This window comes from Cheilinus undulatus, linkage group 12 (genome assembly GCF_018320785.1).
Source record: "Cheilinus undulatus linkage group 12, ASM1832078v1, whole genome shotgun sequence".
NCBI lineage: Eukaryota > Metazoa > Chordata > Actinopteri > Labriformes > Labridae > Cheilinus > Cheilinus undulatus.
Window position 1 is genome coordinate 37,117,839 of NC_054876.1, and position 15,981 is coordinate 37,133,819.

A 15,981-nucleotide genomic window follows, 5' to 3' on the forward strand; every position below is an offset into this window, starting at 1 on the left:
CCTGACCACAGAGCCCACCCACCAGTCGTTACCGTACATCATTCCATTATAGTCCACATCTGGTCTCCCACAGTTCACTGCAATACAAGAAGGAGGCAAAGCTGATTGATTGATATCTATATTTTGATTATATTGCTGACAAAAGGAATGACTAATGTGAATATACTGTGTATAAACACTGTATATAAAAGTGGACAGAAAAACAGCTGTCTGCAAGTGAAGCCAAAAGATTTAGAGCTGATTGGGTGCAGTATTAATGATAAACCTCACCACCTCCATGTTAACAGATCTGACATAAGTTAAACTATAAAGCCCTGTAAAATTCTTCTCAAACCTGGATTCAGTTCCAAATGTTCATCTTCCTAAGTAGTTCTGTTTTAATTGGTTATTTGAAATTAAAAAAACTGGATAAGATGATTGATAGCTCTGTGGACTGTTGCTAACCTGACACACCAGAAAGACTGTTATCCATTGTACGGGATATATTTCACATCCACCTGGGAAACCTCCTATACAAAATGTTTAGGAAGAGCAGGGCTTCAAAGAATTCTCAGAGGGTGATTGGATGAACATGGTGTCTTCATATTTATTACAGGCCAATCAGAATGACAAGCCAAAATGAGGTAGTAGGTATGTGCTGCTCTGGTAAGTAACATGAGCTTGGCCAACAGGAACTGTCGTAGTTTTCAAGCAGTGGAGCTAGTTGGTGGATAAAAGTCATGCCAAGGCCGAGCAGGAGAAAAGCTAAAACATCTCTGACAAGGGGTACTTAACAGCTTTCAATAAAGAAATGCTGTCCAGATCTGATAAAGCTGACACTAAACTATAGCAACATCCCAGCTTATTGTTACACAGGTGGAAGCCATTACCGACTTGCAATATAACTAAACCCTGCCTGTAACTGTTGCAAATATATGCCAAAGCAGGATGCTATGTGCAGTGGCTATCAGTTGTATCAATTACATTCCTACACATAGGGTGACTATAGCTCAGGAGGAGCCAGTCATCTCACAAAGGGAAGGTTGTGGGTAAAGTGGGTCCCCTTTTCTCTAGAAAGTTGGCTGTTCAATCTCCAGCTCCTGCAGTTAAATGACGACGTGTCCTTGGGCAAGACGCTTTACCCCAATTCACTCCCACTGCTTTGTCAGTGGTGCCGTTTAAAAGGGTATGGATGTGTGCAAATGGGATTAGCTAATACTAATGGCCAATTCTCCATAGCAAATTCTGCCACCACAGTGTAGTGAAAGGGTTTGAATGGTAGGTGTGACCTGCAATGTTAAAATGCTTTGAGTAGTCAGATGATTTAAAAAAAGCACAAGACAATTTACCATTTATATTTGCATGCTGCTGCTGCAATTTGGAGTTGTGTTACCCAAAAACACCTCAACATGTGACTGCAGGAGCTTTCCACACCCAACCATTGCACCTTTTTAATATCCACCCTTAAAATGCTTAAAATGTTTTGAAAATTAGTTTGAAATACTGATTTCTTGCTTCAGACATGATATGTAACAACTTAACCTGTGCCATGGTCAGTTTTACTCTACCCATTACTCAAAGCTCCACTGCCAGCTGATCTGACAGAGTGACTGTCTTCTAATATCAAAATAATGTTATTACTGTGGTGGTCTTACCTCTGCACAGGGACTTGTATCCAAGCCAGCAGCAGCTCGAGTCACCACAGGGGTCCCTCCTCAGCTCTCTGTGTCGTCCCTTACAGCCTCCCACACAGATGGGGGCTGTCCCGGTCCAGTAGATGTCATCAATGAAAGTAGGCATGGACACCAATTCTGCCTCACCTACAGGTAAAGATTTTAAGAAGCTTTTCAAACATAAGTCAAATCAGTTACAAACATTAAGCAAAAAATAAAACATCATAAACTAAAAATATTCAAAGTCTTTCAGGCCTTGATAGAGAAACATGCTGTGACTGAATACTTGAGGTGAGCCAAAAGTCTTCACTCAGATTTGCTGGTCTTTTGTCAGTTTTGCTTTATAGTTTTAATCATTTATTTATTAGCATTAATTGCCACCTTCACCAATATGAAGAATTCATTGGTTTATTCTTGTCTTTTGCTCAGTGACCCAACCATTCTTATAAGATTTCATACATATCTGCCTGAATATATTTATATCTACATTACTGTTGGCATCATGGTACTTAAATAAACTGATAAAAACTGAATGAATGACAGTAAATCACAGCTTAAGACTCATTTGTTTAAACCTGCCTTTAAATATAAGTAATTCTGTTTACAGCTTATGGTTTTTCAGCTTTTGTTCAAGCTGTTTTCATTCATTCTTTTTATTTCTCTCTGTTTTGCTCAGATAACTTTTTATTCTCATAACATTTTGCTTTCTCTATCTTCATAGTGTGTTTATGTCTTTTGTGAGGCACTTTGAAGTGATTTGTAGCAGAACTGTGCTATATAAAAGTTTTTCCTTGCCTCATGCGGGATCTATAAAAGCTACTCCCACATTACGATAAGATGTGACTTACAAAGATAATAAAAACTGAGTTATAAGAGGTCTTACCACTACCTTCCACCTCTTCCATCCATCCTGGTGCCTGAGAAACAGCTCTATGCAAACGCCCAAACAGCAGCAGGACCAGTAGTAGACAGGATCGCATGGTGCAAATCTTCTTATGCTTTCACTTTGTATGAAAAACCTGCAGAAAGATCTGTGAGCGGAATCTAAATCCTACTTCTGCACAATATTCTACACATTATCTCTGAAGAGCCAACGGGCATGATGCCATGAGAAGCTGCTACAGTGAATGAAGGATGAAGAATCAAAAAGCAGGAAGTAACACTTGGACTAATCCCCATGTGCGTCCTAATCTTCTACACACAGATAAAGCCACAGAGGTGCGTCGGCTGAGGCTGGAATCACGGCTTTTAGTAAAAGGTCTGCAGTGATTTAAGACACAAGATAACCCAAGACATTTAAAGAACCACAACAGGAGACAATGAAATAGTGCTATGGACAGAAAAAAACTGAACTGTTGACTGATGTGTGCTTGCTGGATAGAGTTGGTTCTGCTTGTGTAAAACAACATCCAGCAGAGGGCGCCATTATTGAGGCATAAATTCTTGTTGCTGTCAACGTAGGGTGGCCTTTAAATCAGGTTTTAACATGGGGAGCCCAGTCTAAGGGGGTCACAAAGACTAGGCAAGAAGAAAGGGGGGCTGGAGCTGTAATACATGTCAACTCATTGCATTATTTGTGACAATTACATTTTACTTTGTCTTTTAAATGTTATTAATCAACAAATCAAAATCCATGTTTTTTCTATGCCAGTTTATTTAGAAGATAATAAACCACTATAGCTAATCAGTTTAATTGCCATTAAGGAATGGAAGAAGTTTTGAAAAAACATATTCTCCCGCTACTGGAGTACTTTGCACGGCAAAGTTTGGAAACTTCTGTTGAAGGTAATTGGAAAATAATGAGAAAGATGCACTTTCCTTACTTACAGACTTCTTAAGAAGACAGAGTTTTGATCAGAATTCAAGATGGTGTTAATCAAATCTTAAAAACACAAAAAACTAATTTGAATTTTGTGAAACAAGTTTATTCAAGTTTTAAATTAAGCTTCAAAATACTTTTACACTCACTGAGGTAGGCCTTCCTTGCCGTTTTCCACATGTTGGTGAAACTGAAATCGTCCTTCAAAAGCTGTGGCAGTTTTTTCCTCATACACTTGGACTCAGCAGGCAGTTTAGAATTAGTACCCAACTGTGTACGCTTGTTACAGAATGAGAAACAATGAAAGAATTAAAACTGATTTAAATATGGCACACATGTCTTTATATAACTCAAAACATTCAAGAGATTTGTTACCTAATATAGGCTCATAGTCAGGTCAGTATGGAGCACGCATTACTTCAGTAAGACTCTTTGTATGTAAAATAAAATTTCTATTCCATGTGATTCTCTAAAACTTTTCCTTCTATCAGTGTAAAAGCATTGCGCACCGCTGTGCAGTCAAACCACCTGCATTCCTTGCTGCTGAGCTGAATCCTGCATCACAGAGTCCTCCCCTCCGGTGAGAACATACAACATCCGCTCGTCAGCACTGACAGATGGATCCTCAGTCCTTTGCTCCTCCAGCAGCACTCCTCTCAGCTCCTCCTGTAACTCTGAAGGAGCTGCACCCAAGTCCCCAACCTCCATCTCCTGACCCTCAGCCTGCCCGCCATCCTCATCGTCCTCTGCTTGCCTATTTTGTCTTTCTCTCATCAGCTGCTCCGTCAGCTCCACGCTCTCATAGCGAATCAACTGTAGCCGGAAGAAACCGTCCTCGTGCTTCTTGTACCTGACAGAGAAAGGAGGCTGTCATCAGAGATGCACACCTCTTATACACCTCTTTAACATTACTAACTGATAAGTCAATGAAAGGATTACCTGAACCTGGGGTGCCCAGAGGGCCATTTGAACTGGTGCTTTTTGTGCAGATGGACAGTTAGGTTGTTTCCTCGAGTGAAGCACTGATCACAAACATGACACTTGTACCGAGGTACAAAATTCCCCTGATCACAAAAAGAGGAAACATTAAACTTTGTACGAACGCTTAACTCCCTTTAGGGCGCACTCACACTAGGCCATCCATACCGTGCCGTATTCTAACCGTGCTGAAGCCCATTTGACCCCCTCCCCTGTCCCCCCTTTGGCCCGCACTCACACTGCTCAATGCATCCAGGCCTGGGCACGGATACGTCACGCGCCGACATCATCACACAAAGCGTCCACCGTTGATGAATTTTTACGTGTTGATGACTCAGTATATGTAAGTGTTGTTTTTTAGGCTGTAAGATAGCAACAAATTGTACGATATCTGATCTGACACCAGAGTTATTTCAGCGGACCTGGGATCAGTAGCTACGTTAAGTATACAGAGCACAGTGAGGAGGGAGAGAGAGAGAGAGAAAGCGGTTCATAGCGGAGAATTATCGCTCACAGCATATAATCTGGTGCCTGATCAGAGTTCCAAGCACTTCTGATGAATGAAACCCAGACTTTTTAAGTCGTATGAGCCCCTACAGCCGCTCTTCTGCTTGTCAATATACTATCTGAATCGCTGTGGAATTCTTTTACGCGCCATGAACTGAGCCTTTTCTCTGCGTTTGGATGCCTTTCAGTGCTGCACCAAACAAGCTCTCATGTCACAGGACAGTCTGTGTCCAGAGAATGGATTAAATATTCAGATAAAAGATTTTTTTAACAGTGACGAGAGCAATTTTAATCATCTGATGAGAGCTGGAGGTGAATACGCCTCAGGATTAATAAAAGATGTTCTGCCCAAGCATCAGCGATCAAGATCACAGTTTCACTTCTTGATGACATGAAATGGAATTAGAGGTGGGTTAATTCAGTTGATGGTAGTTTGGCATTTTAATTTTATAATAACAGAGGTTAAATCAGCCATGTGATTAACCCCAGCACACACTTGTCTGTGTATTTAGCACTCTCCTTTACGCACGGAGGATGAAAGGTGTTTGTTATCCTGTGAGCTGCTGTTTGTGACTCAATTAAGGGAAGAAGCTTTATTTCACAAACCAAAAATCCTCTCACAGTGGTTAAAGCCTGACTTTGCTCGAAACTGGTCAGAAATGTGGTCAGGACTGGGATCCATTAGAACAAGGTCGTAGTAAAGCTGTGTGAAGTTAAATTCTTCAGTTCTTATAAAGTCCTTGTAACTTGTTGAAATTCAATGAGACAAAATATATAGTTCTCTTTATCTTTCTATAAAAAATACTGTTGTCTCTAGCATGCAGCTGCTGTGCTCTCTGTGCTCCCTCTGTTGTTACTTCATGTTACTTCACATTCCCGCGCTTGTGCTCCTTCAATTGCATCTGTGCCATGCCTAGGCCCACCTCGTCCTTACGTGCCGGGGCCGAGAAGCGTGCCGCGCCTAAACACGGAACAATTGTACTCACGCTGGCCAAACGTACCAGGCTTAAGGCTGAAACGGGCCCAGGCGCAGTACGGATAGCCTAATGTGAGTGCGCCCTTAGGGAATAAAACTTCAGGTGTAAAGATCCTGTCTGTCACCTCATGCTCTCTTTTGTTGTGAATCTTCATGGTAATGAGTGTACGAGAGGTGAATCCACAGCCAGGAACCTCACAGCGGAAGGCCGGCTCGCTGCTGTGGGTGTCCAGGTGTTTGCGTAGGTCGACAAGATTCTTGCAGCTGTTGACATAAAATCAAAAAGAGAATTTTGAAAAAGACAATCGTGGGAGTATATTTTTAAATCAGCATCCACATTGCTGCAGCTTCAGCATGTAGCTCACCTGTATTCGCAGTATTCACAGCTGTAGGGTCGCTCGTTGCTGTGGCGGAACTTGATATGGTTGCGTAGTGCAGAGGGTGATGGAACAGTCATGTCACAGAGTGGGCATTTATAGTGGCTGACTGTTTCAGGAAGAAAAGGGCAAAGAACTGATGAGTGTACATTTCTAAAAACTACTGTACGGCTGATAATTGTCAACAGAACTTCCTCCTTCCCTGAAAAACTGAAATGTGTTACATTTAAACATCATGAAGGCTGAAAGTTACTTATGCTTGTGTCAAGCCAAGAAATCCTTCCACGGGTGCAGAAACATTCAAATAATTAAAAAATATGAATTCAAATTCTTATCTAAAACAGTTTTAAAAATTCATCAAATTACGTACAGGCTTTGTAATTAATTAATCATGATTAATTGCATATATAAATAATATGAGTATGACTGCATTACAGGTAGATTTACTGAATGATCCTGTTTATAACTGGTAATAATTTTATATATTTATGTTAACATAATACATTGTTATGTATAATTCAGACATCCTGTGTGGAGATGGAACAAAGTTCCAGATCGGTGCCATGAGGCCCACCAGTCTAGACTTTATGGCATAGTGGCTAGATGAACACATGAAAGGCTGTTTGGAGTTTGCAAAAAAAAAAAGTCATGTGAAAGCCAAGCCGTTTTTTGAGGAGAGGCTTCTGTCTAGACACAGATCAGTGAAGGGCTACATTGAAGATTATCCTTCTGGAACTTTGTCCCATCTCCACACAGGAGCTCAGTCAAAATGACCATCAGGTTCTTGATCACCTCTCTTCCTAAGGACCTTCCCCCCTGATGACTTGGATTTGCCAGGGGACCAGCTCTTGGAACAGTCCTGGTTATGCCAGACTTCGGGTCCGTTCGAAAAGTCAAAAAAATTACCTCCTAAGTCCTTTCCTATCCACTTTTCCTTAACCCCAGTGAAAAACGTCACAGGGTCAAGGACAGGTGGGAGTAAGAGGATAGCAAAGGAGAACAGTGGTGATTAGGGAATCCGAATGCACTTTCCCTCTGCGGATGTTACGGAGGTGACGTGTGTTACTTGTGTTAAAACTACAATCTAACATTGATGGACTACAAAATTCGCACCCACCACTTGGTGCGTTCTCCGTGTTGTGCAGCGGATGAAACATGAAAACCTCAAGGTGATATATACGAGCTGATTAAGATTTTTATATCCTAAATCCCTCCAGGACGAGGACTGTGAATGTGAAGATCTAAAACAGCAGAAACTTTTCTCTTAATCTGAACTCTCTGCAAAGTCAATAAGACTTAATGAACAATATTCAAGTCCTTTTATTTCACAACGATATTAAACTGTTTTGTTTTATTCACTACCTATCCATTTTTCTTTAATTCTGTTATCTCTTTTAATTTCATTGGTCTACTCTGGTTCTCTCTTTCAGCTCGTTATGTGAAAAACTCTATAAACCACGTCTTACTTGTTATGATAACTATAATAATCACAATATGGTAGCATGCCAACTTTATCGCTTGAATTGGTTTTGATTAACAAACTTTTATCACATTTACTTTAATATTTCCTAATAGTGAAACAAATACAGTTTGAAATACTGACTGAACGGTTACCGTTCGGATAAAAATGGAAATGAGACAAAATGAAAACGTAATCATAATGATAAAGTTTTCATGTCTGTAATATTCCTCTATTTAACCCTACTTCCTTCTGTTTATCACATGTATTATAAGTTTGACAATAAATTTTACTGTTTAAATCGGGGCGAGTAAAGTTACAGTCAAATTGATCGCTTGTTTTGATGAGCCGTCAACAGGTGCATCACTTTAAATCAAGTTTACGCAAAGAATTGTGGGTCGTCTTTTCATCTCCCGTTTGGTAAAGGATGGTCCAGTGTTTCCTAGGCTAAAGGAGATAATAAAGGAAATAATAAAGATCCTTTCCTTTTCAGTTGGAGAATTTGAATGGCCTTTATCATGGCTGATGATAAAATACTTCCGGGTCGTTTCACTCAGTTAGGAACCTTCCTAAGCAAAATAGACTATTCGAATGGACCCTTCTTCTATCTGAGGCCATGTTCATATCCAATCAATTCAATTAAGCATGGGTGGACTCCAATCACGGTGTAGAAACGTCTCAGAAAAGACTGAGAGAAACTGAAGAACCTGAGCTAAATTTCAAGTGTTGTTGCATCAGGTAGCATGAACGTAGCCACAAATATCTCTGTTATTCCCATTAGATTCAGGATTCTGGAAAGCATAGGCTTAGTTGAAGTTAAACATACAAACTTGTAAAAGGACTATATCGGATTCACTTTTCATACCAATGTATCAGTAATTACATTTAATTTATGCTGGTATGAACAGAAACAACTTGACAGGAAAAAGTCAATCTCAAGTGGTTCTTAAAGATGGACTGACCATGAGTTCTCATGTGATCTCTCAAGAGTCTCTCTGTTGCAAAGCGTTTGGAGCAGTGAGAACACTGGAACCTCTGACCTGAAGAGCACAAAAAAGGAATTATAAAATGATAAATTGTTGACAAAAAGGTTGCACACAGTCTTATTTATCTTTCAGTAGTAAAACTGACAGATATTGTCTAACCTTCCATGGCGCTCTGTCGAATAATGTGGTCGAAGAGCTTGGTGTTGTTGGCGTACATCCCCCCACAGCCTGGACATGCTACTATCTTCTCCTGCGTGTGACTGCGTAAATGCTCTCGTAGCTTAGGACGCCCTTTTGCTGTGGCTTCACAATCTGTAGAGGGGACAGGGTCAGTGTTTGTACTCAACAACCCTACACTGTTACATCAAAAATGTACTCTGAAAAAGGCTCTGATGGAAAAATAGACTGAAAACCCCGACTGACATTTCTGAGCTATTTGAGATTAAACGTGATAAACTGTGTACCTTTCCATCTGCAGTGCAACTGGATTTCATAGTCTCCCACTGGTATGTCTATGCACAAGCTGTGCATCTCCACATGGCGGTAAAACCACTCTGGATTTTCATATGGGGGTTGCTGTTGACAAAGATGCACAGAAAACATGTTTAAAGACTCAAAAGCTGCAGGGAAAAGTCTTTTTTTCCTTCATGGTAAACTCTAATTGGCCAAACATGAACAGAGTACCACAGCTTTCATACTTAACAGACACCTTTATGTAAGTAACTCCTTAAACACACAAAATACAGTACGTTTAAGCTATTTTACCTTGCTCTAACAGCCTACCTCACAATCTTCCCACAGACAGATGAAATTATCTGGGATTTCAGGGATGATGTTGCAGTTTTGGTACCCAATGGAACAGGTGCCAAGCTCTGGTTGGGCACTGAGTATACGCTGACCCAACTGTTTCAGCTTTGTGTGATAACAGTGGAAGAAAAGATGTCTTCGTAACTCTTCAGGACCCTCTATGGAGCAGAAGCCACATTCTCTCCAAAGACAGTTTCTCTCCCCTGAACACACAAAAAAAGATACATGCAAGACATCAGCGTTCCGTGGGCAGGTAATGTATTTGAATCTGGGCAATTTAAAAAAAGCCTGAAAACTTGCTCAGTGCACCAAGAAAATGTATTAAATTTAAACCGAATGATCTTCGCCGGGTGTTGGTGATGAAAATCATCACCTGACAAAGACCAGTGGGCTCAAAAATAGTGGCTATGGTTCCAGTTCTTCCCTTCACTGACTTGACTTAGGCCAAAATAATTTACAGGGATTTCAAGACCCATTAACTATTAGCTAGATGTGTGACTTGCAATATTTGGTTGCTTACTACTTGGATGAGGCTGCTATACAATGAAAACTCACCTTGTGACCCCTTCAGACTCATTGTCAGTGCCACTGCACCCTCCTTTCATTCCCCAGGTTCTTTCACATCATTGTGACAGATATCTCTTCACTATTGTTTATTATGCATATCTGAGCCTGATATTTATCTAAACCAATATCTTTTCTCTTGTAAATGTGTTAACTGGCAGTGGAATGTGGTTGTCATAATTACAACAAATGTTCAAAATGGTAAGTGTCCGAACTAATGCCTCATTAGTTATTATTTTCTATATGCCAATCATCAATATAAGAAATGAAACAGATCTTAAGGATTCCATACTAAAGTTAGTTGAAGAGGCCTACGTGGAATTTTGCATGTAAATGTATACATTTTCATGCATGGTGGGAATTTTGTTGGAGGTGCTGTCTTTTTTTTGTCACTCCAAAGCAGAAATGACAGTTAGCAGGAAATAATTAATGCTGGAGGCAATGTCGGTGTCATCCGGGCCACTTTTAACTTTGAGCTGGTCCAAGAGGAGCCGTGGACTGAGACCCAGATGTGGACCCAGATTTTATTAAAGGTTTCAGGTTTTCTCTTTTTATTATATAATATCTTATCAGGAGTGCAGTGACATGCCAGTTCATTTATCCAATGCCTTGTTGATGGTGAGTCTTTAGATTTCCAATTGGTGAATAGCATGTAATGTAAATTGTTTTAATTTTTATATTTTTCTCCCAGTATCCATATTTCAGGGTCTTGCTTGATACTGTAGTTAATTATCTTTGAGGTTAGTGCTATTGTGTTTCCAGAATGTTTCTATCACAGGACAGCTCCAAGATGTGAATACGATCTCCTTTGAATTTTATGAAGATATGGTGTTATCACTTTTATTTAGTGTGTATGGGGTATAATATGTTCTGTTAAGTATATTGAGCTGAATTTGTCTGTTTTGTAGATACTAACACAGTTTGTGATTGCCCCCATAATTTTCACCAATCTTCTTTATCGTTATCATAACCTAAGTCTCCCATTTTCTTTTAAAAGATGTCACATCATGGCTGGGAAATTTTCCACCAATGATACCATGAATATCATAATCTATAGAGGCATGTTTCAAAGGGATTCTCTTTAGGTATACATGGAAAATATCCTTTGTGTTTTCTCTTTTCTACCATCTTACTTGCAGGAAAATTAAATTAATTTGGTTATGAAGGTTGCATTTTTCACTGAGCTTTTGGAAGTTGGCAAGTAAGTCATTTAAAAATAAATCAATAACTACTGCCATTTTTTTTCTATTCCCATTCTGCAATATCCCATCTGCAATATGGTTTGAAGATTTGGTTTACCTCGTAGGGGAGTCATCCTAAGAAATGAAATATGTAGTTCTCTGGATTTATCACTGATCTTTTGCGCGCACTTTACCTCTCCCATATCATATTTCGTTTAGTATACTTAGTATACTAAGTATTCATCAGAAATGTCTTCACTAAAGGATGCATTCTTTAGGATACTTTCCGTCTTTAACAACAGTTGAAATCCCGACAACAACATTCATCATTCATAACATAGTCATCTGAGAGTCACCAGTCAACACGGTCACTTTTTATGCCATTACACCAGCGTGCCACTTTATGTGGGTGATCAACATTTCAGAACATCACCCAGCTATTACGCAACTTCTACAATGTGAGTTATGTTAGCTTGTACAACAAATTAAATGAAACATCACCGTGACGCCGATTTTGGCCTTCACTCACACAATATCTACAGTATGCTGGGATTTTAACAGGCATGTGCTCCAAATAGAGGCTTTAAGCACATATAGAGCCAGTTAAATTGAATGAAAACATAAGACTTTACCTTCTACATCGTCTTGGTCTTCCTCTTCATCGTTTAACGCATTAAGGTGACCCTCTGCATGCTTGCAGAAGTTATCCATCTGAGTAAATGTCTCCTTACATGAACCCCATTCACACACCAGTTTAAGTGCTTTCTTCTGTATCCGTTTGTTTGCAGGCATTTCTGTGATTGAGGTAGGTTTAATGTAGCGTATTTTCCTACAAACTACAACTACGACGGTCACTGAGTATTGACCATCACAACATATAAGCTAGCTAACTCCGACCGACTGGTAACCGTCACCACTGTCTCTAAAATATTTATAAGTGTTTACGAGCTTTAGAAACGTGATTATTAAACTATAACAAACAACCCCCCTCAGATACCCACTCAAATAAATAAGAACTTCAACAAGGGCTGAAATTTAAACCAAGAGCTGGCCCGAAACGTAAAAAATGTAAACAGTTAAGTTATCGCGGTTCTTTGAAACAAACGAATTGTGCTCCGGTCCAGCGGATAAAATGCCTCCCCAAAAACATGTTCTCTTTATGATGGTTCCGGATGTTAGATACATTCTACACAAAAATCACCTGTCGACCTCATTTCCTCCTTTAAAAAAATAAAAAAATAAATCATGACTGTATCGTTCTGTAGAACAAATTTGAAATGTTTGACTAACGACATGATTAATTTGAACTACCAAAACATTTTCTCCTTTAATTATTGCTTTCTTAAGCTCCCTTGTTGACTTGGTCCTATCTGCCTGTTTTATTGTTGTATGTATTTTGGCACCATTGGGCTGTTCATTATTAGGTTAAGCGAGGATTTAAAGAAATAAACGAATACTCTTTTATATTCCAAAAACGTTTAATTACAATTTACAGCTTAACATTTGAATTTGGGTTACATCCGGTAAAGTAGCTATGATTACTTTTTTCCAACTACCAATAAATCAGGATTTAAACAGGGGGTAAAATATACATATATATATATATATACATATATATATATATAGTGCTTAACAAATTCATTAGACCACCTGTCATAAAAACAAGAAAACATAAATAGCTTAGAAATCTTTCAAAAACTTGTTTAAAAGTAAAAATGTTATTGTTATTTATTTGGCAAATAACAAACTGAAACAACTAAATAGTCCTTTTTCACACATAATAACTAAAAAACCTAATGTTTTGTATGACCTCCTTTGGCCTTGATAACAGCTTTCATTCTTGCTGGCATTGTTTTTATGTACTTTTCCACAGTCTCTTTTGTTACTGAGTTCCAAATAGTTTATAGCTGTTCACAGACTTGCTTTAGATTAAACTTTTTTGCAATCAATCTTTAAATCTACTAAATCCCAAATTTGTTCAATAGGATTCAAATCTGGGCTTTGACTTGGCCAGTCCATCAGTTCCAGTATCCACAAATGGAACCCGATACCATAATGGAATCTCCACCGTGTTTCACTGTGGTTACAATGCATCTGGCATCAAAACCTTCTCCAGCTTTTCTGCGGACATAAACACAACAATGCTGACCGAAGAGTACAAACTTGGACTGGTCCGTCCAGAGTACCTTCTTCCAGTCATCAACAGTCCAGTGTTTGTGCTCCCTGGCAAATCTGAGGCATTTCTGGATGTTTGCAGGCCTCAATAATGGCTTCTTAGCAGCTATTCTTCCTTTTAGCCTTGTTCCGTCAGTCGTCTGCTTATGGTCATTCTAGAGACTTTCTCAGACTCTGATCTAGAAGCATTCATCTCTGCCTGAAGATCAGCAGTGGTCTTCCTTCTGTCTCCAGTACTTGAAATCTTGAAGTATCTGACATCTGCTTCAGCTAACTTTTCTTTCCTGCCTCTTCCTTGGCGCATTTTGTAAGTACCAGTCTGAGCAATTGACTCCAAAGCATACTTGACCACACTGTGAGAACACTTTATGTCTTTCCCTATTTGTCTCAGAGACCATCCAGCATCATGAAGTGCTTTAATGTGGACTCTTCATTTTCAGTGAGCTCTCCACGTTTTACCATTTTGAACAGGAATGAGGAATTTCAAACTGAGTTCACCTTTTTATACCCAAATTTTAGCCGGCTCACTGAGCTTCTTTGAGAAGTCAGAAATGAATCAAGCATAACATTCAACCACTAAAACTAATTTTTCTGTTCAGGAACGCAAGTAAATAACTATAATTTGACATATTAATCAAGAAATGATAATGTGCTTTACTATTTTTTCAGGGGTTTCTTTGTAAATCAGTAAATTTGAAAATTCGTGGATGACAATAATAATTATATTTTAGCATTAAAAATATCATTCGGGTTAAAGAGCTTCTACATATTGGTGTATTAACCATTGCAGAAACATAAAAATGATTTTGGTAATTACCAGTGCTATTAATTTAGGGCAGCTGTGGCATAAACCTTACTTTGGGTGTGGTCTTATAAATTTGTTAAGCACTGTATATATATATTTGGAAAATAATTTCACTAGCCACCCCAGGTCTGATTACTGCCAGAGCTGTTCAATGAATACATCTCTTAAACAGAACCTGTCTGGCAAAATGAAGTAGGCTCAAAAAGCAACACATCATGTTGAGATCTAAAGAAATTCAAGAACAAATGAGAAACAAAGCCATTATTTATCAGTCTACAAAGGGTTACAAAGTCAGTTCTGTGGCTTTAGGACTCAATGAACCACAGTGAGAGCCATTATCCACAAATAGAGAAAACTGGGAACAGTGGTGACCCTTACCAGAAGTGGCCTGCCCACCAAAATAACTCCAAGAGCGCATGAACGACTCATCCAGGAGGGAACAGAAGAACCCAGAACAACATCTAAAGACCTGCAGGCCTCACTGGACTAAGTTAAGGTCAGTGTTCATGACTCAACCATAAGAAGGGTTCACAAAGGTTTATTGCACATTTGCCAAAAAATACATCTTGATGATTCCCAAGAAAAAATATTCTGTGGACTGTCAAGACAAAAATCAAACTTTTTGGAAGGTGCGTGTCCTGTTAGATCTGAAGTAAAACTAACACAGTATTTCATAAAAAGAACATCATATCAACAGGAAACATGGTGGTGGTAGTGTGATGGTCTGGGGCTGCTTTACTGCTTCAGGACCTGGACCACTTGCAGTAATTGATGGAACCAGGAATTCTGCTCTCTAACAGAAAATCCTGGAGGAGAATGTCAGGCTATCAGTGTGTGACCTCAAGCTCAAGCACATTTAAGTTTTGAAGCAGGAAAATGTTCTGAAACACACCAGTAACTCCATCTCTGAATGGCTTGAAAAAAAAAATGAAGGTTTTGGAGTGGCCTAGTCAAAGTCTGGCCTTAAATCTGGTCAAGATGCTGTGGTATGTCCTTTAACAGGCTGTTTATGCTGGAAAACGCTCCGCTTTGGATGAATTTAAACAAAAAAAAGAGTGGACCAAAATTCCTCTACAGCAATGAGAAAGGCTCATCGCCCGTTACCACAGACACTTAATTCCAGCTGTTGCTTCCAAGGTTGGCACAACCAGTTCATTAAGTTTAGAGAATAATTACTCTTTTACATAAGGCCAGGTACGTTTGGATATTTTTGTTTCCTTAATAAATGAAAACATTTAAAAACAGCATATTGCAATAACTTTGGTTATCTTTGTCTAATTTTGAAAACTGACGATCTGAAAGGTTCAAGTGTGACAAATATGCCAAAAAAAAATGAAAGAAATCAGGAGGAGGAAATGCTTTTTCACAGCAGTGAGTGTATTTGAATGAAATATGTTGAATCATCTTTAATACTAAAGCCCAGTGAATGCTGTAATATTGGAGCTGAAACTAAAAAATATCAATATACTACTTTTTGATTTAACATAAGTCAATATAGTTCCCTTTAGTGTTGCCACCAGTTCTTTGATTTTAGTAATATATCTAAAATTTTTGGCATGAATATCATTTGTTGTGAGATTCAAACCTGATGCCAAAAATCCAATGATAACCAAAACCAAATGATAATAATTGAAATATTCTGCCCTCTTATTTCTACTGTATTATCATAATACTATTATGTATTTTTATTATTGA

At 38.9% G+C, this 15,981-nt stretch overlaps 1 protein-coding gene across 1 annotated transcript; it reads right to left on the reverse strand.

The window, feature by feature from the left end:
- Nucleotides 1–3,552: 3,552 nt before the first annotated feature.
- Nucleotides 3,553–12,418, reverse strand: LOC121518336 (histone H4 transcription factor). The gene is made up of 10 exons (XM_041800583.1): nucleotides 11,939–12,418; nucleotides 9,538–9,764; nucleotides 9,219–9,330; nucleotides 8,914–9,066; nucleotides 8,731–8,808; nucleotides 6,298–6,418; nucleotides 6,058–6,196; nucleotides 4,411–4,535; nucleotides 4,000–4,321; nucleotides 3,553–3,750 (listed from the first exon to the last, which is right to left on the reverse strand). The coding sequence occupies exons 1-10, from the start codon at nucleotides 12,096–12,098 to the stop codon at nucleotides 3,577–3,579; spliced, it is 1,611 nt and encodes a 536-aa protein (XP_041656517.1). The 5' UTR covers nucleotides 12,099–12,418; the 3' UTR covers nucleotides 3,553–3,576.
- Nucleotides 12,419–15,981: the final 3,563 nt, after the last annotated feature.

Excerpts from the sequence above, each read along its gene's own strand:
- LOC121518336 (XM_041800583.1), bottom strand. The coding sequence starts at position 12,098 with ATGCCTGCAAACAAACGGATACAGAAGAAAGCACTTAAACTGGTGTGT. Across the intron at positions 9,765-11,938 it reads AGACCAAGACGATGTAGAAG|GGGAGAGAAACTGTCTTTGG; the intron begins GTAAAGTCTTAT and ends TTGTGTGTTCAG. Across the intron at positions 9,067-9,218 it reads GTTGCACTGCAGATGGAAAG|ATTGTGAAGCCACAGCAAAA; the intron begins GTACACAGTTTA and ends TCCCCTCTACAG.